Source organism: Rhinatrema bivittatum, chromosome 17 (assembly GCF_901001135.1).
Source record: "Rhinatrema bivittatum chromosome 17, aRhiBiv1.1, whole genome shotgun sequence".
NCBI lineage: Eukaryota > Metazoa > Chordata > Amphibia > Gymnophiona > Rhinatrematidae > Rhinatrema > Rhinatrema bivittatum.
In genome coordinates, this window is record NC_042631.1 from 34590954 (window position 1) to 34615610 (window position 24657).

Genomic DNA, 24657 nt, shown 5'->3' on the forward strand with positions numbered 1-24657 from the left:
GCATCTAAAACTGTTTTGGGATTTAATGTATAGGATTGTAATTTTGTAATTTTCATTAGTCTGCATTAAGTCCATGCATCTGAAGTTTGATAAGTATTTTTTAAACTGTGTGGCAGAACCATACAATTTATAGAATACCGTGTATCTCTGCCCTGGAAGCGCGCACGCTTATGTTTTAGTATGCATGCATATTTGTAATGCAGTAAAACACATATACTTTCTCTGTCCCTTTTATAAAAGTGCATGCATATATTTTACATGCGTAATAATTATAACATGTTCATATAATAACCCAGAGTTAAATGCGGAGGTAGGTGATTTATAAAATATGCTTGCACTTTGCACATGAAAATACTTAACCTGTGCGCGTACTTGGAATCACCAGTTTGCCAATGTGTCCGTCAGATAACCCTGACCCTCTGGCACTTCACCTTAACTTCCCACCTAAAAACTGAAAACAGAAGACAAATGTAATTTCACTTCTGCGACTTAATTAGGGGTAAAAGTGTATGCACAAGTTCGGTAACACATGCGCAAATACCATTTACACAATAGCAACTTGTGCACATGCTTCTGAACACCACCCTTCCCCCACCTTAACATTTATACGCGATTCTGCAAGTACCTGAATATCAGGTCTGCCTTATCCGGGTAACGTAGCCAGATAAGTCCAAATATCTGGCTAAGGGGTTTATTTTCTAACCCTATCGCACGCGAAAAGGGACTTTTCGCGTGCGATAGCTAGATCGGGGCGGAGTCGGGGCAGCGGCTGCACCGGAAGAGGAGGAGTCGGGCAGCGTCGGGGCGGACGCTGCAGAAACTTCACTGGCGGCGATAAGGTAAGACCCTTTATCGCTACCAGTAGCGCGCCCAGTAGCACCACCTTTCACGATGGCGCTATTGGGTGCGAAAGCCGGCAGCGATAACACCGCGGTGGTGCGATCGCTTCCGGCTTTCGCAGGCCCGCCCCCCGCTTCGCCCCCCGTTAACGCGTGATTCACAAAGCCCTGCAATTTTAGAAAATCCAGTCCTAAGTTAGCTGGATAAGTAACTCCTCCCAGTTATGCCCGCATCCCACCCACAACTGAGTCGGCTAACTAGGGTGGCCAACCGGCTCCAGATTTTCAGGACAGGTTGATCTAGTCCTGGTTTTACCCCCTTGCCTGCTGGGACTTATTCTGATGTACGTATTGCACTCCATCAGAAAATCAAGACTATAAGTACCTGCGTGCAGGGGGGGTAAAACCAGGACTGGATCAACCTGTCCTGAAAATCTGGAGCCGGTTGGCAACTCTACGGCTAATCGAACAGGACCTGCTTATCTGCCTAAGTAGCATCAAATATGAGCCTCTAAGTGTTCATCTCCAATATGGACACTGTGCAGCTGAAAGCAAGTTTTTTTTTTTTTTATTGTTTGTTCTCATTCCTCCTCAGGTTTGGATTTACAAGTATATGAAGATGGATGAGGAAGAAGAGGACCCTCACAAAAGCACCTTCCTTTTTTTGAACCCAGAAAGTAAGTAGTATGTGCTCAATTTTCAGTAGGATGCCTAACTGCAGACATACCTGGTCGATTTTAAAAAAGCCTTGCTTGTGTCAAAGACGGGAGCTATGCAGCGTGTGACTCGACACAGTATGGGGCAGATTTTAAAAGCCCTACGTGCACCGGGCCTATTTTGCATAGGCCCGGCGACGCATGCAAGCCCCGGGACGTGCGTATGTCCCGGGGCTTGAACAAAGGGGCGGGGTGTGGGCGGTCCGGGGCGGGACGTGGGCGTGGTCAGAGGCTTCCATAGGGCCTCTAGGCAGGGGGATCATGCGCCGGCACTTGGCTGGCGCACGCAACCTACGCCTGCCCGGAGTCAGGTGCAACTTGTATAACAAAGGTTGGGGGGGGGGGGGGGTTTAGGTAGGGCTGGGGGTGGGTTAGGGAGGGGAAGGTGGGGGTGGGTGGCAGAAGGCAAGTTCTCGCCGAGGCTGCTCCGATTTCGGAGCTTCCTCGGAGGGAACAGGAAAGCCATCGGGGCTCCCTTAGGGCTCGGCATGTTATAAAATCGGGCGTAGATTGCACGCACAAATCTACGCCCCGCGTAGGTACTAAAATCTGGCCCTATGCGTATATCTCCCAATACCTGCATAAACATTTTTTTCACAAAAAGGGTAAGAGCCTGGGTGGGGCATGGGCGGCCCGGAACTGCACCATGAAGTCTGCGCTAAAGTCTTTATGCACAAAAGCGCACCTGAGTCCCCTACCACATAACTTGACTTACGCTATGGACGGCGTGTGAGTCGTGTAACAGCAAAGAACATAAGAACATGCCATACTGGGTCAGACCAAGGGTCCATCAAGCCCAGCATCCTGTTTCCAACAGTGACCAATCCAGGCCATAAGAACCTGGCAAGTACCCAAAAACGAAGTCTATTCCATGTTACTGTTGCTAGTAATAGCAGTGGCTATTTTCTAAGTCAACTTAAACTAGTCAGCGGGGTTGTAAGGCTTGGGACTAATAGGGGCTAATAGGGTAAAAGGGAGGAGACTTAGCTAGTGGGGTTAGGAAGTCCTCTCTTTTACTGGGGCGAACTGGGAACAAACTGGGAAAAGAGGTAATTGTGTTGGCGTGCGTCTAGTAAAATCCCCCCTACAAACGCGAGCAAGACATTCAACATGAGACGTACGAACAGAACAGTGGTCTCTTGTGAAGATTTGATGGCCCTCGGTGTGAGGAAACTCACCCAAAGAGAGTCCATCAAGCTAGGTTGAGAGAACATTGCACAAATCTCATCTTTGGGTGAGTTTCCTCACTCTGAGGGCCATCAAATCTTCACAAGCGACCACTGTTCTGTTCGTACGTCTCACGTTGAATGGCAAAGTGGCCTCTAACCCCCTACACTTATACCTAAACTCCACCTCGAGTTACTAGGTGGGCCTACCATAGGGATACAAATACCTATCTAGGAAGAAGGCATCATGGCTAGGTTCTCTCTCTCTCTCTCTCTCTCTCTCTCTCTCTCTCTCTCTCTCTCTCTTGTCTAAGACCATTTACAATGGTCCCCCAGTGGTTGAATGCAGGAAATACAACAGGTCTGGCACATTGCAAAGTCTGAAAATGTTATTGCCATTTGCGCTAACTTAGCTCTTTGCATAGGTAATTAGTGCAAATTGTGATAAACTGTATATTAGCATAAAACACACCCCTTTTGCTATCGCATGCGATACTTATCGCATTTTGATAAATCCAGGCCTAAGTTACTTTACAGTCACACGGTATTAAATGTTATGAGTGTGTGCGCCTCAGGTGATGAATGGTTATTAAGAAAAGTACAATGAAGATTTAGAACCCCAGCTGTTGAACGCAAGAGGTATCGTAGGATTTTCATTGTTCAACATCTGGCCCTGTTCAAGAATGCTTAAATTACAACTGAGAAAAATAATGCATTTATTGTAATTGCAGATTTTCTTGAGGAAGAAGATGGGGTAGCCAGCCCTGGCCCATCAGAGAGTCCACTTTTAGAGAAAGAAAAGAGCTCACTTTTCCTGCCAAATCAGCAGGCATCCACTACAACAGACAGGAAAGAGGAACTTCTTGGTGGAAAGGATTATGAGGATGACGTAGATGACTACATCTTCCATCGTAAACAAAGAAAGTTAATCGATAGCCTTGCTGAAAGGCAGCAGGTAACCAAGGAGACTTACAGTCCAGGAGAAATCTCCATAGCTACATCCGAGGGTTTTCACGATGATGAAAACGCAGATTTCAGTCGGCAAGTGACCCTGGTACACAGCCGGTCCTTGTCTTGGGTTGCAAAGGATCAAGAGAATCAGAATCAAAAGAGCCGCAATGCCCTGTTACCAGTGACCAAACATGGCCGCAGCACCTCCTCAAACCTCCAGCCTCATATCTCCATCCCTATCTTTGCCAGTAAGATGAAGCAAGCCTCGAACAAATCAGTTTTGCCAAAAGGGGAAAAGAAGTCGGAGAAGGAGGTTAAAAAGTCCCAGAGTAAAGTATATGTGACTCGGCTCCAGCCAGGAAGGAAAAAGGTGAGGAAACAAGAATCCGTGTTTCCTGGAATGCTTCTGTACCCCAAAAAACTGAGGAGGACACGCCAGAGCTCCCGAATTCCAGCGCACCATCCATCCATCGCTGACAAGCTAAAAATCACCGATGTTTATGAAGCTGGCAACACTAGGGCATCTTGGCTAACCAGCAGTGCATCCAGAGAGAGAGCCGCGCTGAAGCGCAAGAGCATCAGAAGAGAGAGGGGAGGCAACAGAAAGTGGAGTCAGTCCCACGGCCCAGTGGAACTAGAGCAGAGGGAGAGGAGGTTACGTAACAGTATGCTGACATCAAGAGCTGGCCCTTTGAGTAGGGAAGGGCTGGAGCCGCCGACTTCTCCACAGGTGAAGACTGCACTAGATTACAATTCCTCTGAGATTTCACCGGCAGAGGGGATGCAAGTGACCTCTTTCATGAAGATGTCAGAGGTCACTGAATCACAGCAGGAGAAAGAGGAAGGCCAGGCCAAGGTGGTAGTGGAGGAGCTGCCTGATTACAGTTATGAGGACTCTGAGCTGCGCCAAAATTGGCTGGAGGACTCCATCAACTGGCAGAGGACCTTCAGTGTCAGTTCGGTGGACTTTGAGCTGCTGCGCTCTGACTGGAATGACTTGAGGTGCAACGTGTCAGGGAACCTGCAGCTTAGCGAGAGCGAAGTGGTGGATGTAGTGGCCCAATATATGGAGAAACTCAACGAGAAAAATGGGGGGTAAAAAAAAAAGGTTTCATTTCTTCTTTTTATTTCTTTTTTTCTATGCATGTTGTTGTGACAATGATCCAAGTGTTTAAATGACAAGAGATATATCCCATTTTTAATGACCCTTAAATAAAACACGAGAGAAAAAATGAATGGTAGAAGGCTCTTTTGCATAAATTTAACTATGCTCCGCCCTTCACTCAGCTGTCCATGTCTGGCTTAAGGGAATAAATCAGTGTTCAGAACTCCATGGGATTCCTAACCTTCTCTCACTTTGCAGCAGTGAAACCCGCAGTGAGAAAAACCATTCAGCCCATGTCCTCATTCACAGGGCTGCAGGTATCGGGGAGGCAGCTGGTGCAGTGAAGTGGACCCTGTCATGATTGGGGAGGTAGAAGAGGATCACCTGGGCAGCAGTTTGAGCTCATATATACAGTAGGCGAGCCAGGTAGTCTCATTTCATGGTCCATGCAGGAACCCTTTGATTGGAACTCTGCCAGAATTTCCACAACTCATGCACCTGTCAGATTCGGAGGGGGTCCCTTCTCACGCCTGCTTCCAGCTCTCGTCATCGGAGCCCGTCGTTATTGTATTCATTCAATACTAATCCATCCTCCTTGCACGCTGCTTTAGTAATAGAGCTGAACTGTGATTGGGAAGGGGATTCTGTCGCCATGTTCTTTCATTTCCCGTTTCCATACTTTTGAAGACACCCTCTCGGTAGGAGAGAGCATGATCACGTTTCTGTTAGTATTTGTTTATTTTTTTTTTTTTAAGGGTTAATTTTCAAAACTATGCGTTTTGACGCAAAGTCCACAAGTACTTTTACCCAGTGACACCCGCCACGACTTTCAAAAGAAAAATACGCGCGTGCTTTCTCTTAGAAAATTAGCCAAGGAAGAAATATCCACAGAGATTTGCACCTCCTTTTTCCGTGGCTACTTTTTTCCGGCCAAAACCGCGCACGTAGTTTTGAAAATGCAAAACCGGGCACGTTGTTGGGGGGCCCCCCCCCCCCCGGGAAAACTTCCAGGAATATGCGGGTGTCTGTACGTACGTTGTTCCACCCACATACCTGTGGGCAGTTATGAGGGAACCCATTTACCTGGGTTCAATGGCCTTTGAAAAGTGCCCTCTTAATTCTGTGCATTGCTTCCTGGTTGGACCTCCATCCTGAAGCTGGCGGGACCACCCTCGCTTCTTTAGATGACAGCGATGGGATCGAGTCATGTTCCCTCTGCTAGTTTTGGAGTGTAGCGCTCGTTTGTTAAGATAATAACCCCAGGCGAACTTTCCTCGAGGATAATTTGTGATCTTCCTCTGTAAGACTGGAGTCTTGTTTCTCTGATATGTGAGCCGAAGCCAGGCTATCCCCCCTTGTAGTGCTCACTTTGAAAATGGGTGGGAGGATTTAATTACGAAAGGCAAGGAGCTTGATTCCCACTGCGATGCCATTATCCATTTAGACAGAGAAAGCAGTCTAGATATGATTTTCAAAGAACAGGATATTACATATTTGCCCTAGTAGTAGTGGGTTGCATACCTTTTATTACTTTTCAACTACAAGCCTATCTGTAAACCATGATGAAAGAACAAATGGACATGCATCATTATTTGAAGGCGAATAGTTGGTCACATGACTGCGCGCAGTACCAAATGGTCTGATTCTTCCCCTTTTCTGGAAAGGGCAAATATCTTTCACTGCCCATTCACAACAGTTTCCGAAATGCCATGGCCTCACAGCCACCTCCTTCCCCCCCCCTCCCCAGTATGAATTTGTCTACTGAGATTGGCAGATGTGTTCTTCATTCTGTGGCCCTATAGAGTGTGAAAAGCTGATTTTTTTCCTTCTCTTTCTTTAGGCTATTTTGCTTAAAACCTTCCCCCTTAGATTGCCTTAGTTAGATGTTTTGCCTTAGTTAGATATTTTGAAGCATTATTTTTCCTCGCCAACCTGCTGAGCCAGTCCACGCTTTTTTCTTCACGGCAACTGTCCCTATGAGGAAAGGCTAAAGAGCTCAGGGCTATTCAGCTTGGAGAAGAGACGACTAATGGGGGGGTTATGATAGAAGTATATAAAATCTTGAGTGGAATAGAATGGATAAATGTGAATCAGATATTTATTCTTTCAAATAATACAAAATCTAGGGGACATTCCATGAAGTTAGTAATTAGCATATTTAAAGCAAATCGGATAAAATTATTTTTCACTCAATCCACAATTAAGCTCTGGAATTCATTGCCGGAGGATGTGGTAAAGGCAGCTAGTGTACCTGAGTTTAAAAAAAGGTTTGGCCAAGTTCCTGAAGGAGAAGTCCATAAACTGCTATTAACCAGATAGGTTTTGGAAAAGCCACTAATTAGCCTTGGGCATTTGCAGCATGGAATGTATATATTGTTTAAGATCCTGCCAGATACTTGTATCCTGGATTAGAAAATGTTGAAAACAGGATACTGGGCTTGATAGACCCTCAGTCTGACCCAGTAAGACTATTCTTATGTTCTTATGGCATATGTAGGTAAAGTTATGCTACAGAGTTCTGAGCCAAGTTCTCAAAATACACCTAAGTTTATCAGAATAAAACTCCTTTTGAGTGGAGGAGTAACCCAGAGGTGACAAAAGCAGGCTGAGAGCCAGCGAAACCAGGGTTTGAAGCACGCTTCTCCCAATGATGCTCCTTGTGACCTTGAGAAGCCACTATATCCTCCATTGTCTCAGGTACAACTTAAATCTAGGGCAGAGACATAGCCAACTGTACCTGAATTGTAACTCGCCTTTAGCTCAAGTTTGTACAGCCTACATAAACAAGGTGGCAAGGACACTGTACCAAGTACATAACTGCTTTAGAATCGCAATCAGTGTGCTTCTTTACATGAATCGTTTCTCCTGTTTGTGGATGGGTCCACATAGAACCCTGTAGCGCAGTGTCACACACAGCACGCTTGCCGCAAGGATGATGTCCTCGTCCTGTTACATTGTCTGGAGGCCTAATGGGCAGCAGGGTAGATTTAACCAAAACATCCTGAAGGTTTTGCCCACGTGTATAAGCTACATTAGGGGAAATCTTTAAACACTGGGTGCAAAGTTAAAACCGACCAGTGCCTGCGCAAAATGTCCACCACCATGTGTGCTTGATTGGTGTACTTTAACCCGCAAACCAAGTCTGTTGGAGTCAACGCTTTCTTGACTACAGTCCGGGGAAAACCTTGATTTAAGAACCAGCAAAACATCACTTGTGCTTGTATCTTGAATTCTGATATATCTTGAGAAACCCGTCTTAAAGACGTCAAGAACTGGCTTTTACACGCGCAAATGAGCACAGTTTAAAACACGCACGCGTGAAAGAAATAACTAGTTTGATCACTTAGTCCACCGGTTTGCCCAGTCTATCTCTAGGTTATCAAGAGCCCTCTGATTCTTTAGCCTGCACTGCCCCCCAGTTTACCCAGACCTTCTCACCCAGTCAGCTTTTGACTATAACAAGTTTTATTCCGACTTGCACCTGAAAAAGAGCAGAAGTAAATGTGCGCAGGTAACAGCCTGGCACACTCTGCGTTCACTAGTTTTACAATCGGGATTTACGCACGTAAAGGTTGGCCCCGCCCCAGGACACCTCTGACACGCCCCAAATCCGCCCCATTTTTTTCACGCTTTCTGTTGCACGCGCACATATATGTGCGTATTTTCCCAGTTTTAAAATAAGATTTGATCGCGCTTAGCCCATATACTCGCATAAATGGGCCTTTTAATGCAAGCAACTCTTAAAATTCACCCCCTGGAGTACAGGCTTAACTGTTCCCAGAAGATGTTAGTGCATATATGCATTCTACTGAAGGACTGTCAGATGTTAGTTGGGCTTTAGTAGATTTGCAAACTTAGCACAGTATAGTCGCCTCCACATCCGCCTTGGCATGCACTTGCTAAGGAAGAAAATTTAACATCTGCCTTGGAGCAGGCGTTAACTTTTAGCAAAGGCTTAGCTATCAGCAGGCATTATTGTTGAAAGATGAAAGTCGCCATGAGATGTCTTTTTGAAAGTTTACTCGCACATCCCTTTGGAAAAGAAACGCCACCTACTTTAGACCTTCCTACTGCATATTTACTGATACAAGAAAAAAGTTTTCCAAACACATGACAAGTGGTTTGCAAATGCTGTGCATTTCACAATGTATAAGATATAGTAATAGTATCACAAAGGGCTATTCCACAAAGTCTTATGGAATGACATGAATATGATGGCTATTGCTGTCCCTGTGTCCTGTCTGGGCAATGAAGGCTTCTTTGAGGTCAACAGTTCTTTTTGTTTGACTGCAGAGCTCAGAGTTTTGAGCCCCTCCCAGACCGTGTCCTTCCTGCTGTTGAAAACTTCACCCATCGCTACAGCTGCATCCCTTCCTCGCCTAGCATCATAGAAATGAAACATATAACATAGAAATGACGGCAGAAGAAGACCAAACGGCCCATCCAGTCTGCCCAGCAAGTTTCACACTTTTTTTTTTCTTTCTCCCACATACTTATCTGTTTCTCTTGGCTCTTAGTAACCTTTTGGTTCTATTTCCCTTCCACCCCCAACATTAATGTAGAGAGCTGTGTTGGAACTGCATCTAAGTGAAATATCTAGCTTGATTAGTTAGGGGTAGTAAAGCAAAGGGTGATCCTGGCCCCAACACTATAGGGTTGATGTGTGTGGCAGTCAAATCTCCCTCCCCGGTGTCGATGGCATGGGTGTGCTGGAACCATCTTGCAGACTCCCCTGGCTGGATGTCATATGACAGTATGGGTCAGTCATCCTGTGTGCTTGTGGCACAGCCTCACCTTCCTTCTCCGATTTCTCCAAGCCTTCCTCCTCTTCTGCCTATTGTAATCCGCTCTCTCCTTGGCAGACACCTGAAGCACGTGCTTTTGGTCTGGCTCTTCATTCACCTCCTTCCTTGAGGTCCGGTTTCTCTCCTACTTCTTTTTTTCAGCGCTGATAACCAGCCCCATAGACCAGGCAATAATTTTACACAGATTTTCAGCAATGAGGAGCTGTGAGGAAAAGAGGATTCCACATGCTCAGTTTAACACACATGTGCTTTTTTTGTGTAGCATGTACACACTAGTCAACGAGGAGGTGGATATATCACAGAGACCCAAAAACTTTAGTTCACATGTTAAAAATGTACAAAATTGAGGAAAAACTTTAGTGCATCACACACACTGGAACGGTAACTTTTAAACAGGCGTGCGGACTACCATGTGTGCACGTGCATTGGCCCATGCCCAGGGACGCGGCCATTTTATAACACATGCGCGTATATGTGTGCATGTTATAAAATAGCCACAATTTTAAAAGGACATGCTCCTATCCGCACAAATGCCACTTCTACCGCTTAAATGGGGGGGATTTTAATAGACACGCGCCAATACCCTTACAAGTTTGCCCAGTTAAGGGATAGGACTTCCAAACCCCCTTAGTTTAAAAGCCTCCCTTCTGCCCTGTTAGCTGCGACCCTTAAAACCCCGCTGATCTATCTGTTCATCTTTATTTTACTACTTCCACGTCTTACATAGCGGAAGTAGAGTTACACGGCAGGGGACCCCAGCGCGCGCCTGTGCCCGTATTCCCAAGCTCATTTGAAGTTGAAATACAGGAACACCCATGTCCCACTCCTTTCTTGTAATTTTTCATTTGTGCATGCAGCACGAGATACATACGTACTCGAGTGGCTTTTAAAATCCATTTGATGCACACCGGCCTGACATATTCGGGTATCTCCCAGTTTTGGCGTGCATTAGGCTCTTAAAATTCCCCTTTGTGTGATGTTTTAGCGTGCACTGTAAGCTTTTTAGGAAGGACGCACAAAAAAGGTTTACTACAAGTTTTAGTGCATAGGCCACTACTTACGGGTCTATTTACTAAGTGGTGCTGACCCAGTAAGGTGCCTGGCGATATTCTCTGCCCCACACCCAGAACAACTTAGCCCTGAGTTATGCTGCACCCCCCACCCTTCTACAATATTAACCCCCTCCCCCCCCCCCCCCCCACACACACACACTGGAAATTCCCCAGGGATCTTCCCATGGGACTGCAAGATCCCTGTGGAGTTTCACAATTGCCTTCATAATTGAGAAGATGGCTGCAGAAAAGGCCCACCCAGTGTTCCTACTGTGCTGTCATAGGTCTTCCTGGATCTGTGCTTGTCCCCTTCCTTTTACTTTTAAGAGGTGCCTTTTTGTATGCTTAAGTTCCGCCACTGTTCTGGCTCCTAAAACTTTTGTTGGAAGACCGTTCCAGGTATGCACCACTCATTTAGTGGAAAATTATTTTCTTACATACGTTTTGAGCTTCCTTCCCTTCATCTTCATATGATGACCCCCCCCCCCAAGATAGGGAATCGGCTGGTGAACTGCTCATCTTCATCAAAAGCAAAGTCGCTCCCCCTTTGAAGATCTCAGTTCACCAGTGACACAAACCCTCCCATGTTCCCCTTCAGAGCTGTTCCTCCCCCAGGTCTGAACTGTTCCATAAGACCGAGGGAAGCGGCGGGTCCATGGGAGCACGGGAGCTGCCACACATACGAGCAATACAGACTTTTGCGCTTTCCAGAAAGCTCTCAAAGAATCAGTTCGTTCGGTGCCAAGCGCAATCACGTTACCCCCTGTTTGTGACTTGGTGAACTGCTGACTTCAGAAAATGCTTGATACAAGTAAGCAATTTTGCTGATTCACTGGGAAAGCCACGTAACATCCGCTCTGCCACTGTCCCTCCCGACAGGATCTACACGCTGCTTAGGATTATCAATGTCGAGAAGCGCCGAGATTCCGCCCGTGGAAACCGGTACCTAATCGAGCTGGAACTGATAGAGAGGGGACGCAGGACCGTCCGCCTCTCGGAGTATGTCTACGTTCTGCTGCACCACTTCAAGCAGAATGAAAGCATGGAGGCGAATGAAGAAGAAGAGATGGTGATAACTGAAACAGCCACAGAGTCCCAGCAGCAGCAGACCAGCCCCTGGAATGTAGTATATGGGAAGCCTGTCCTGTGTCAGCCTGTCAGACTGAACTGGAGGCACAATGTGATGGTTCACTTTGTCATCCCAGGTGAGAGACTGAGGGTGTTATCTTACAGCACAACATATCACGCACCTTGTGGTTTAATATGCAAAGCAGTGATGTTTGCTTTACCTAAAATCTTTGGCTGTAAATGTAATCTTTTGGGCAGTGTAGGCATGCAGTATCTTCTTGCCATGTGTGGCCTTTCAAAATGAATCTTCCTGGAGGTTTTTGGAGGCTGCGTACAGATGTCCAGTGGGGAATTGGTTCAAATGAAGATGAAGGTGGTGGTGATGGGGGCAGAAACGGTGAGCCGCATGGGGCAGTAAAAAATGAAATCCTTCACCTCCTGTTTGGACCTTATGCAGTCAGATGGGGTTTGCTGACCCATAAAATATGAATCTTTTTTTTTTGGTCTCCTGCAGTGAAAAACCAGGCTCGCTGGGTGCAACAGTTTATTACAGATATGGAAGGCCTGTACCATGAGACCAAGGACGAGAACTTCAATATCATCCTGGTTGACTTTGACAGTGAAGACATGGATGTGGAGAAAGCTCTTAAGGATGCCAAACTACCACGGTAAAAATATCTGTATTGTAAATAGGAGATATTAATCAGGTAAAATGACCTGGCTGAAAATTGCTCTCTTTATGAATAGACACTTGTCCGGTATCTTTTTAGGTAACGTCCTAAAGGAAGTACCTCAGTATTAATATATACCGTTTTTGCTTTTAAATTTTATGAGTGAGCTTAGTGCACTGTGTGTATATTCATAACATGTTCAGTCTTATCGAACCTACTTGTGAATATATTCAGTGGTGCGGCCGTGCTGCTGAATATCCTGGATAGGTTTATCCGGCTAATTGTTCAGCCGGATAGCAGATGAATATCAGGCCCATTGTTCCCAGCAAGCATAAAAACAGAGCTGGGGACAGGAGCTAAAAAGTGCCATGCTGGACAGCCCAAGGTCCATTGAGCCCAGCATCCCATCTCCAACAGTGGCTAGTCCAGGTCACAAGTATGTCTGGTTTCCCTTTGAAAGTTATCTGCAGTGTACATGGGCTGAAAATGGCTGCAGGTGCCTCTGGTTATATTGAAAATTGCTCCCATAGAATATGACAGCCGATAAGGAGAGCATGCAGTCTGCCTGCTTTCATTGCTGGCCAGGAGAGCGACGTTCTCTGCTCCTATTCAGCTGCAGATGTCATTTGGGAAATGTGTATCGGAAAAAGGAATAACGAGGCTTATCCATAATGAAACGTAGCTAATAATGCATTGTGCAGTTTAGATGAGGGACCATCCCAAAACCCAGCATGTGGGGGAGTCGCTGCAGAGATGCTCACCCCCTTCGAGACATGATTATTTCAACATAGAATGTGATTACTTGTATTCTAATTGTTTGCCAAATATCGTTTGGCTGTAAATGTTTTTTAAGTCCCAAATTTGGGTAAATGAAAACCATAGGGGCAGATTTTAAAAGCCCTACGCACGCCGAGCCTATTTTGCCTAGGCCCGGCGACACGCACAAGCCCCGGGACGCGTGTATGTCCCGGGGTTTTGTGAAAGGGGCAGGGGCGGGACCGAGGCCTCCGGCACAGCGGCCGTGCTGGGGGATCTTGCGCCGGCACTTGGCTGGCGCGCGCAATCTACGCCTGCCCAGAGGCAGGCGTAACTTATGGAGCAAAGGTTAGGGAGGGTAGAGGTAGGGCTGGGGGGTGGGGGCAGGTTAGGTAGGGGAAGGGAGGGGAAGGTGGGGGGGGGGGCGGAAGGAAAGTTCCCTCCGAGGCCTCGGAGGGAACTTTAGATTTGTGCGCGCTGGGTTGCACGCACAAATCTACGCCCGCGCGTAGGTATTAAAATCCGGCCCATAGAGCATGCGTAGAGCCGACCTTTATTCCAAAGGTTTTAGTCTTACTAATAAAGTCTTACAGTAAAAAAAAAAACAATAAGAAAATAACTTTAAAGTTGACTTCTTATAAATGAAGAACCTGTCACGTAGTTGAGAGCATAGATTTGATTTTCTGAATTAGTTTTCATTCAGGAAACCAGTGCCATCAATATCCAACAGTTCGGTTTTATGGCTGGGCACATCAGTGCAGTTTTACTGAAATATGATTTTGCAGACCGAGAGAGTAGTGAACAAAACCACAGGCACAGACTGGAAAATGTTCCTTTCGGGCTTCCTGGAAGTGTAATTAAAATGCACTGAAGATGGGGTTTTCGTGCCGTAGATCTGTAATTCCACAGGAGGGCAGTCATTGCTGCAAAATCCCACGGGTACTTTTTTTTTTTTTTTTTTTAACTTGCAGTCCTGGCACCAGCTCTGAAGGGGGAAGCACATGCGGGGACTTGCACTTGGAAAATCTCCCAAAGAGTTTGCAGCCGCTTTTTACTAGGGAGACTTTATCTGGCCCAAAACAAACCCGCATCGATTTGAAAGTCCATAACAATGCGCGGTGTTTTCTTCCCCCACCCTGGGAACTCCTCCAGGAATACGCAAACGTCTGTGCATTGTGTGTGTCTCTCACCCCCGTACAGGGTGGGACCGTTGTCAGACAGCTGATTTATCCAGGGTGAACGGCTTTGGAAAATCACCCCTTCCTGTGGTATAAACCATATTATATAGTGAATAAAATTCATTCTAATCAGGGGCCTGCTGTATCTGAGGCAATTAATAGCCACTGCTATGAATCAAGTTGACTTAGGGAATGGCCACTGCTATTAATTGCATCAGTAGCATGGGATCTTCTTAGTTTTGGGTACTTGCCAGGTTCTTATGGCCTGGTTTGGCCTCTGTTGGAAACAGGATGCTGGGCTTGATGGACCCTTGGTCTGACCCAGCATGGCAATTTCTTATGTTCTTATGTAACAAGCAATTTTCTGCTAGACAAAAATCGGGAAAACTCTTTGGAACATCTGTCCCTCGGTTTTCTCTCCCCTGCCAACACGTTTGATCTGACATTTTTCTCTTCCAGGATTTTAGTACCCATTATTTCTCCTTTCCCCCTTTTACGTTCATTCCTTTCTTTTCTTTTCAGCTACTTATACTTGAAAAGAACAGGCAACTTTGAACGCTCAGCAGGACTACAGGCAGGGGTGGATTCAATAGAGGTGAGAGCCCGCAGGGAGCATTGGGGGGGGGGGGGGGGGATGAGGGTGCTCATTAGACGTGAAAGATGGAGAGGAGCTTGTGGGACCGCAGACAGAAATGGTCTCGGTATGTAAGAGGCAGAGAGGGAAACTGGTGGGATTTCAGTCTGTGCCAGACTTGGTCAAGATGAAAGACGGCTGAGGAGATGTAGAGGTGATTGAAGAGGGCCTGAGAGCTAAGAGTATCATTGCAGGTTTGGACAGGAAGCTTGGGTGAGGGATAAATTGCCACGATCTATAGGTGCAAAAAAGACATGCGATTTACAGCTGTTTATTTACTGTTTCTCCAGGACAGCCATACCATTGTGTTTCTCTGTGACCTGCACATTCATTTCCCTCTCAGTGTGCTAGATAGTGTCCGAAAGCACTGCGTGGAGGGGAAGTTGGCCTTTGCACCTATCGTCATGAGACTGGGCTGTGGGAGCTCACCCCAGGATCCCCGAGGTAATGCTGGTCCCTCACACTACTTACAGCTCACTCATCTCAGGCCCACATAATAAAACGCAGCTTAAAACCTATGCTGATATAGCTCACAGATTTTCATTTACACATGCTTTAATTTGAATTAGTGTGCACTATAAAAAAAAAAACCCAACAAATTTTAAAACAAAAATTATTCAAAATGAAACTAAAAATAAAAATTGAAAAAAATAAAATGAAACAATATTTTGCCATGCAGACTTCTAGAATCAAAGTTTTAAGCTCTGGGGGCAGGCGGCTGCAGCATTTTGGCATAGTCTTGCATGCAAAGGTCATTTTGGCAAGGTATAGCACATAAAATCGAAGGTTTGCTTAGCCTTGGTGCCTTCCGCAGAGAGCTTATGCTTTCATTTAACTTAAATGCTTCCTGTTACGGTATGTCTGAGGGCTACAAGGGGGAACACAATTGCACTAATTACGTTCGGCATGCCAACTTATTGCAACTGTACTCAGCCAGGCAGAATTTCGATCTAGTTGGTGTTTTGAAATAGCTGAAATGATTCTTTAAACTATTTGCACCAATATTTGTCAAATGTTTTCTCCTACTCCACACCTATGGGGGAAAACCTGCCTGACAAACTAGCCCCTTACAATACTATTGGAAGGCAATGAGTAAAAACAGTATCCTCTTACACAGCGATCCCCATTCTGAGCCTTCCCTGTGTGGAAGTCATGGAGAAGGGAAAAAAAAGCTAAAAGCAAAAAGAAAAGGTAATGTGAAAGCTGGTGTGTGGGATGGGACCTGGCTGCAGAGGTGATATTAAACCCAGCGCCTTTCATCAGTGCGGCTCATGATGTCATCGCACATCCTGGCTGCAGCTGAAGACTTCATTAAGCACACCCTCCTCATTATAGACCAAGGGTAGGCAAACGGGGTCTGGTGTCAGCATAGCCACGAGGAATATGCATGGAGGCATTGCATGCAAATCTATCTCATGCGTATTTATTGTGGATATCCTGTTTGCTGCACTCAAGGACTGGTGTTGCCTTACCCCTGTTATAGATCGTCATTTACATCATAAAAAGCATTGCTTGCTTTCTTGCCACTGGCACCACGCTGGAAATTTAACTCCTGGCTATGAGGTGGAGTAAAAGTTAACTCGTTTTTGGTGGCCGTGTTAGTCTACTGCTGTGCCCAGTTTGGTAGTCCAGCTGCTTCTGCCTTGCCGGGCACAGCAATAGAATAATATGACTACCAGAAATGTGAGTAAACTTTTACTGCACCTCAGACCCAGGCGTTAAATTTCCTGCAATGACTAAATGTGCGCTAAGCTGTCTGCCCTTTAATGCATCTCCCTGCATTGCTGAGCAATAGGAAATAGCTTCAGTAAAATGAGATTTGCATGTCCCCGCGTTTTAGCATGGATTTTTTTGTGCACAATCCCTTCTAAATACCAGGACTAAGTTACCACTGAAAATCTATGCTAAAACTCGGGTTAAAACCATCACTATGGTGAGTGTGCCTTATTACATTGGCCTCAATATATGCGGGGAAGTAGGAAAGGAAGATCCATGTTCAGGAAACACATACTAGGTTGTTTAATATTTTGTTCTTGCCTCCCTCTTGTATTGTTCTCTTGCCTTCTGTTTATTGGGGTTTTCAAAAGTATATGGAAAAACTTCTTAGAACATAAATGAGAAAGAACAAGGCATCATCTCTCTCTCTCTTTCGGGAGCTACACTTCCTCCATCAGGTCCAAAGAAAAAAGTCATCCTTCGTTTTTACCCTCTCATTCTGAGAGTAACTTTCAAACAGCTCCATGTGGCCCCAGACGCGCATATATGGCCATGCAGAGATCTACTACATTATTTTATAACCTGCGCGTACCAGTGATACACAGATTATAAAATATATGTATGTCTGCTCTCTATCATTCATGCACAGGTTTACTTACAGGTGAATATCTGCAATGCATTGAAAGCACATACTTTTCCTGCCTGTTTTAAAAACATATGCACTCACTGTATATTTTGGCTTGCTCGTATAAAAACCCTATTTACAGGCGGAAGCTGGTATTTTTTTTAAAAGATGCATGTGTAATTGAAATCACCAGTTTGCCAAAACATCCACCAGTTTGCCCAGTCCTCCTGCAGATCATCAAGACCTCCCTTCTTCTTCACCCTGAAACCCCCACCCAGTTCACCCAGATTTTCCACCCAACAAAGACTAAACAATAGCCGAGTCTGATATCAATAGCAGGTGTAAACTTTACACAAGTAAGTTGCCCAATGTTCACACGCAAGTCTCTTATAAAATAGCAGTTTGGGCACGTGGCTTTTGGCCCTGCCCTGGAAAACCCCTAAACCGCCCCTTAAGGGAAGGTGCACGTGAGACCAGCAATCCTTGCGTAATTTTGATGTTTAGAAAATAGCATGCGTGTGTGCATATGTTGCGGTCTCGGTCGCCATGGTGGCACCCGAGACCTTACCTTCTTCCCGGGTCCCGGGAAGCTGCCGCGTTCCGCGGGCTCAGGACCCCGGCCGCCGCTTCCTCCAGCCGTTCCGATCCTCCGCGGGCCTGCAGGGCCTTCGGGCGCCATGCGCCGGCTCCCACGCTGCCGCTGGCGTGCTCTCACGGCCAGCCCCGCCCCCAGGCGCGCGCGCGCGGCTGACCTCCGGTTTTAAAGGGACCAGCGCGGGAAAACCCGGCTCCTCCCTTCTCTGACGTCAGACGCTGCAGGGCTATTTAAGCCCTGCAGTCCCTTCTCTTCTTTGCCTTGCAACGAGGTTCACTACTTCCGGTAGTTCTAAGTTGCGTTCCTGGATTGCCTGTGACCTGCCTGACTCCGCTTTGCCTGACTCCGCTTGCCTGTTACCTGCCTTGACCACGGATTGCCTGACTCCGCCTGCCTGCTACCTGCCTTGACCACGGTTTGCCTGACTCCGCTTGCCTGTTACCTGCCTTGACTCCGGTTCGTAGTTTGACCCTGCTTATCTTCAGCCTGTCCTGACCTCGGTTCGTGACCCCGACTTCTGCTCGCTCGCTGCCTGCCCAGACTCCAGTCCGGATTCCACTCCTGGGTTTCTTCGTTCTCGCCTAAGTCCCAGCGGTCCGGGTCCCTACGGGCTCCTCCTGGGGGGACCTCGGGCTTCCAGGGCGAAGTCTCCTAAGTCCTAGCAACCCGGGCTCCCACAGCTCCTCTGGAGGAGTCTCGGGTTTCCAGGTGAAGATCCTATTGCCCAGTGGGAGTTCTGCCTACCGACTGTTCCCTCGGGCCGGTCGGCCCAAGGATCCACATCCGGATTTTCTCCAGCTCAACAGTTTGCAAGGCCATGGATCCGGCAGACCTCGCCGGGCTACAGGCCATTCCGGGTTTGGCCCAGCGGTTGGTTCAGCAACAGCAAGTCCTGGATTCCTTGGCTGCTACAGTAGAGCGGCTGGCGTCTCGCATGGATACCGAGCCACCCGCGCCCGTTCCAGTACCGGCACCTGTTCCTGCACCACTGGTAACCCTCCAGTCCCCTACGCAGCTCCCAGTGCCCTCTCGCTATGCCGGGGATGCCAAGGCATGTCGAGGGTTCTTAAATCAATGTTATGTGCGCTTTGCACTACTGCCTAACCAGTTTCCCACTGATGGCACCAAGGTGGCGTACATTTTTGCCCTTCTGGACGGACGGGCCCTGAATTGGGCTTCCCCCATGTGGGAGAATAATGATCCTGCACTGGGGGACTTGAATCGCTTTGTGGAAGAGTTCAAAGCGGCCTTTGATGAGCCAGCACGACAGGCTTCCGCTACTTCAGAGTTACTTCAGCTCCGGCAAGGGTCACGGACCTTGGCAGACTACGCATTGGATTTTCGCACCCTCGCCCACGAGGTAGGCTGGCAGGATGAGGCTCTCCGGGGCGTGTTCCTGGAGGGCTTAGCCGGTCGTATTAAGGACGAGCTAGCGGCTCGGGACCTGCCGGAGACCCTGAGTTCCCTGATTGACTTAGCAGGTCGAATTGATCGGCGTTTGCAGCAGAGGGCGAAAGAGGGGCGTCCTTTCCGATGTTCGACGTCTGTGACTCCCAGGTCCTCGAATTCGAGTTCGGGGTCGCGAGGAACTACATCTTCACCTGCAACTGCCTCTGACGAGCCCATGCAAGTGGGTCGTTCGTCTTTATCACCCGAGGAAAGGCAGCGACGCCGGGACTTAAGACTGTGCCTGTACTGTGGAGGAAAGGGCCACTACCTTGCCCAGTGTAAAGAACGGGCGGAAAACTCCCGCGCCTAGGTGTAAGGGAGGAGTGTCCCCTAGGCTGCCTTAGTCCTGCTCCTCAATGTACTATACCGGTAACCTTGGAATATCCAGGTGGTTCCTTCCTCACGCAAGCCCTAGTTGACTCCGGGGCTGGAGGCAACTTCATTACTAAAGAGTTGGTGCAACAGTTGAATCTCTCTACGCGACCTAGGACTCCTGCCTTGCGGATAACCTCTATTCAGGGTACTCCTTTATCAGGGTGCATCTCCACCGAGACCGTCCCGTTGATTTTGCAGACGGGCTTGTTACACACCGAGGAGATTTCCTTGCTAGTGTTGGAGAGAGCTGTACATCCGGTAGTTCTCGGGTTACCCTGGCTTCAGAAACACTCTCCTGTGATTCGCTGGAAAGATTTTCAGATTACCCAGTGGAGTTCGGAGTGTTTCCAATCCTGTCTCCAAGCGAAAAGATTCCAACGGATTCCGCTGGCCCACACCGTACCGGTATTACCGGCTCCGTATGCTGACTTTCAGGATGTCTTTTCCAAGGAAAAAGCGGAATTGTTACCGCAACACCGACCTTTTGACTGTGCCATAGAGTTGCTTCCAGGTATTACTCCCCCCCGGGGACGAGTTTATCCTTTGTCTCAGCCAGAGACCCGGGCCATGTCCGAATATATCTCCGAGAATCTGGCTAAGGGCTTCATACGCCCTTCCAAGTCTCCCGCCGGAGCAGGTTTCTTTTTTGTTGATAAAAAAGACGGAGGCTTGCGGCCTTGCATTGATTACCGTGGCCTCAATGCTATCACCAAGAAGAACCGGTACCCGCTTCCCCTCATTCCGGAGTTGTTGGACAGACTCCAAGGAGCGCAAGTCTTCACTAAATTGGACCTCCGCGGCGCATATAATCTGGTTCGAATCCGCCCCGGGGACGAATGGAAGACGGCGTTCAACACCCGGGACGGCCATTATGAATATCTAGTAATGCCGTTTGGACTGTGCAACGCTCCCGCTGTATTCCAGCACTTGATGAATGAGGTTCTGCGTGACTTATTGCATTCCTGCGTGATCGTCTATTTGGACGACGTTCTTATACACTCCCCGGATCTTGCTTCCCATCGGCAACATGTGAGACAAGTACTCCAGATTTTACGAGACCACCATTTGTATGCTAAGTTCGAAAAATGTCTCTTTGAACAAGAGTCATTACCCTTCCTCGGGTTTATAGTGTCTTCTACGGGTTTCCGGATGGACCCCAGCAAGGTATCCGCCATCAGGAAGTGGCCCCGACCTGAGGGGTTAAAAGCATTACAACGCTTTTTGGGGTTTGCTAACTTCTATAGACACTTTATTCCTCAGTACTCTCGCTTGGTGGCACCTTTAACCGCGCTAACTCGGAAAGGGGCAAACACTCGCCTTTGGCCTGAGGGAGCTTGTGAGGCTTTCAAACAATTAAAGAAGGCGTTCCTCCAGGATACCTGTTTACGTCACCCAGATCCAACACGGCCATTCTTTGTCGAGGTCGATGCCTCTAACATTGCTGTGGGAGCGGTCCTCTCACAAGTCTCTAACTCCGGACATCTCCTACCCTGCTCCTATTTTTCTAAGAAGTTCTCCTCAGCCGAGTGCAATTACGGTATTGGGGATAAGGAGTTGCTGGCTGTCAAACTTGCGCTGGAGGAATGGAGACAGTGGTTGGAGGGCTCTCTTCATCCGGTTACAATTTATACAGATCACAAGAACCTGGAGTTCCTTAATCAGGCCCAACGTCTTAATCTTCGACAAGCACGATGGTCCCTTTTCTTTAACCGTTTTAATTTCATTCTGAAGTACCGACCCGCCTTGAAGAATGTACGGGCTGACGCGCTCTCCTGTTATGAACTTCAGGAGGAGAAGGAAGACCTCCCACAACACATTATTGATCCCGCTAAAATCCAGTTAGCTAGCACCACAGTTTCCACCCTAGGACGAGTGGTGGTTTCCCACAAAGACCGCAGAAGGGTGTTAGCTTGGGCCCATGACTCACTTTCAGGGGGTCACGCCGGCAGGGAGAGGACGCTCGACCTGCTTAGCCGCTATTACTGGTGGCCTCGAATGCGACAAGATGTCCGAGTATATGTTGACTCATGCCCAGTATGTGCCCGGCAAAAACCGCCTAGTGGTCGGCCCTGGGGCCTCCTGCAGCCGCTGCCTATTCCCGTGGAACCATGGTCCCACATAGCCACGGACTTTGTAGTGGATCTGCCCCCCTCGGAAGGTAATACGGTGATTTGGGTAACGGTAGACCGTTTTTCTAAGATGATTCGCCTGGTACCCTTGCCTAAGCTGCCCTCTGCACCTGAACTCGCACTCCTGTTTACTACACACGTCTTCTGGGTTCACGGTCTACCACAGAGTATCGTATCGGATCGAGGGCCACAGTTTACGGCTCATTTTTGGCGTGCCCTTTGCAGGAAATTTGGGGTCCAATTAAATTTATCCACGGCCTTTCACCCCCAGACTAATGGTCAGACGGAGCGCACGAACCGCACTCTTAAAACTTTCCTCCGCAGTTTTATCTCCGAAAAAGGGAATAACTGGACTTCTCTCCTGCCTTGGGCAGAGTTCGCCTACAACAACCATACCCATGCTGCCACAGGACAAACCCCTTTCCAGATTGTGTATGGACGTCACCCAAGGCCTCCTTTGCCGCTTCCTATTTCCATTCCATCGCCAGCTGCCTTAACCATCACGTCAAGTGCATCATCTCTGGAAGAGGATTCAACTCAAACTGAACACCGCAGCAAAAAGGTCCCAGCAGTATACCAACCGTCATCGACGACCAGCGCCAGTTTTTCTGCCAGGTACCAAAGTGTGGTTAAGCACTCGGAACCTCCAACTACCTAACCGCTCTCGTAAGTTGGCTCCTCGATACTGTGGGCCTTTTCAGGTTGCGGAGCGTATTGGTACCGTTTCCTACAGACTTCGCCTTCCGTCTTCACTTCGCATCCATAACGTGTTTCACGTATCTTTGCTGAAACCAGTGGTACTGTCCCGGTACCATCATCCCTCCACAGACGCACTATCATCTCCTATGTCTACAGAGACTACGTATCAGGTACGAGAAGTCTTGGACGTTCGCTTCCATGCCCGTCGCTGGGAATACCTGCTGGCATGGGAGGGGTGTGGCTCCGAGGAGGACTCTTGGGAACCAGCTCGGAACATCTTGGACAAATCATTGCTCACTCAATTTCATCTGGACCATCCCGGGAAACCTGGCCCTTGGCGGAGGGGGCGTAAGAAGGGGGGTACTGTTGCGGTCTCGGTCGCCACGGTGGCGCCCGAGACCTTACCTTCTTCCCTGGTCCCGGGGAGCTGCCGCGTTCCGCGGGCTCAGGACCCCGGCCGCCGCTTCCTCCAGCCGTTCCGATCCTCCGCGGGCCTGCAGGGCCTTCGGGCGCCATGCGCCGGCTCCCACGCTGCCGCTGGCGTGCTCTCACGGCCAGCCCCGCCCCCAGGCGCGCGCGCGCGGCTGACCTCCGGTTTTAAAGGGACCAGCGCGGGAAAACCCGGCTCCTTCCTTCTCTGACGTCAGACGCTGCAGGGCTATTTAAGCCCTGCAGTCCCTTCTCTTCTTTGCCTTGCAACGAGGTTCACTACTTCCGGTAGTTCTAAGTTGCGTTCCTGGATTGCCTGTGACCTGCCTGACTCCGCTTTGCCTGACTCCACTTGCCTGCTACCTGCCTTGACCACGGATTGCCTGACTCCGCTTGCCTGTTACCTGCCTTGACCACGGATTGCCTGACTCCGCCTGCCTGCTACCTGCCTTGACCACGGTTTGCCTGACTCCGCTTGCCTGTTACCTGCCTTGACTCCGGTTCGTAGTTTGACCCTGCTTATCTTCAGCCTGTCCTGACCTCGGTTCGTGACCCCGACTTCTGCTCGCTCGCTGCCTGCCCAGACTCCAGTCCGGATTCCACTCCTGGGTTTCTTCGTTCTCGCCTAAGTCCCAGCGGTCCGGGTCCCTACGGGCTCCTCCTGGGGGGACCTCGGGCTTCCAGGGCGAAGTCTCCTAAGTCCTAGCAACCCGGGCTCCCACAGCTCCTCTGGAGGAGTCTCGGGTTTCCAGGTGAAGATCCTATTGCCCAGTGGGAGTTCTGCCTACTGACTGTTCCCTCGGGCCGGTCGGCCCAAGGATCCACATCCGGATTTTCTCCAGCTCAACACATATGCTAACTTTCCATGCAGAATTCACCCCTCTATTTTTACCTAATGAAGGGAGTATAGCTCTTAAAGGCTAGTCCTATAACAAGGCTTCATTTTTTTAATTTTCCTTTATTTCTGTCCTGGCATCCACACTGATTTTACCCGAAAAGTCAAACTTAAGAATCAGGCAAAGGTTCCACTGCTCTTTTAACAAAGCTTTTGGCATAATTATTTTTTAGTGTGTTTGTTTTCTAGAATTTGGAGGAAATTAAATTCTTAAACAAAAAGTATAATATTCCAAAATTCTGCCAAGCTGACTTTTTTTTTTTTTGGTGCGTTTTGTGCCGGAACTTAAATCTGAGCCTCTAAGTTCTACACTGGAAGGTATAATACTGTTTGGTTTCCAGCAAAGGACAGTGCACACCAGTAGAACAGCAGAAGCTGGTCTTGGGCTGTGGTGGTTCCTGTTTTCGGCGATGCTTTCAGCACACACTGTCTTTCTGTACTCTTCCCACGTCCTGTCCCCCTCCCCTACTCTCCCATTGTGGGCGGACTTTTCAACCTTTCTTCCTCTCAGACTTTTACTTTTGTTTCTCTCCGCCTGCTCTTAGGGTACTGGGAGGTCAATGGTTTTGGCTTGTTTGGAATCTACAAATCAGACTTCGATAAGGTTGGCGGGATGAACACGGAAGAGTTCCGGGATCGCTGGGGTGGAGAGGACTGGGAGCTGTTAGACAGGTAAATCTTACAGGACTGGTACAGCAGCAGTAAACTCTGCACTGGTTCTAGTTATTTATTTCACCACCTAATTAAGTTAATATAGATCAAGTTGAGGAGGAATGGTCGAGAGAAGAACTGCTATCCAGAGCA

General features: G+C 48.1%; 1 protein-coding gene across 1 annotated transcript in view; it reads left to right on the top strand.

Moving 5' to 3' along the window:
• Positions 1–24657, top strand: part of B4GALNT4 (beta-1,4-N-acetyl-galactosaminyltransferase 4) — a 334646-nt gene that overhangs the window by 305003 nt on the left and 4986 nt on the right. Inside the window, exons 13-20 of the mRNA XM_029583102.1 lie at positions 34–37; positions 1435–1516; positions 3453–4767; positions 11514–11839; positions 12217–12370; positions 14830–14902; positions 15232–15385; positions 24399–24525. Of these exons, the coding sequence (XP_029438962.1) occupies positions 34–37; positions 1435–1516; positions 3453–4767; positions 11514–11839; positions 12217–12370; positions 14830–14902; positions 15232–15385; positions 24399–24525 (2235 nt within the window). The remainder of the gene's footprint in view (positions 1–33; positions 38–1434; positions 1517–3452; positions 4768–11513; positions 11840–12216; positions 12371–14829; positions 14903–15231; positions 15386–24398; positions 24526–24657) is intronic.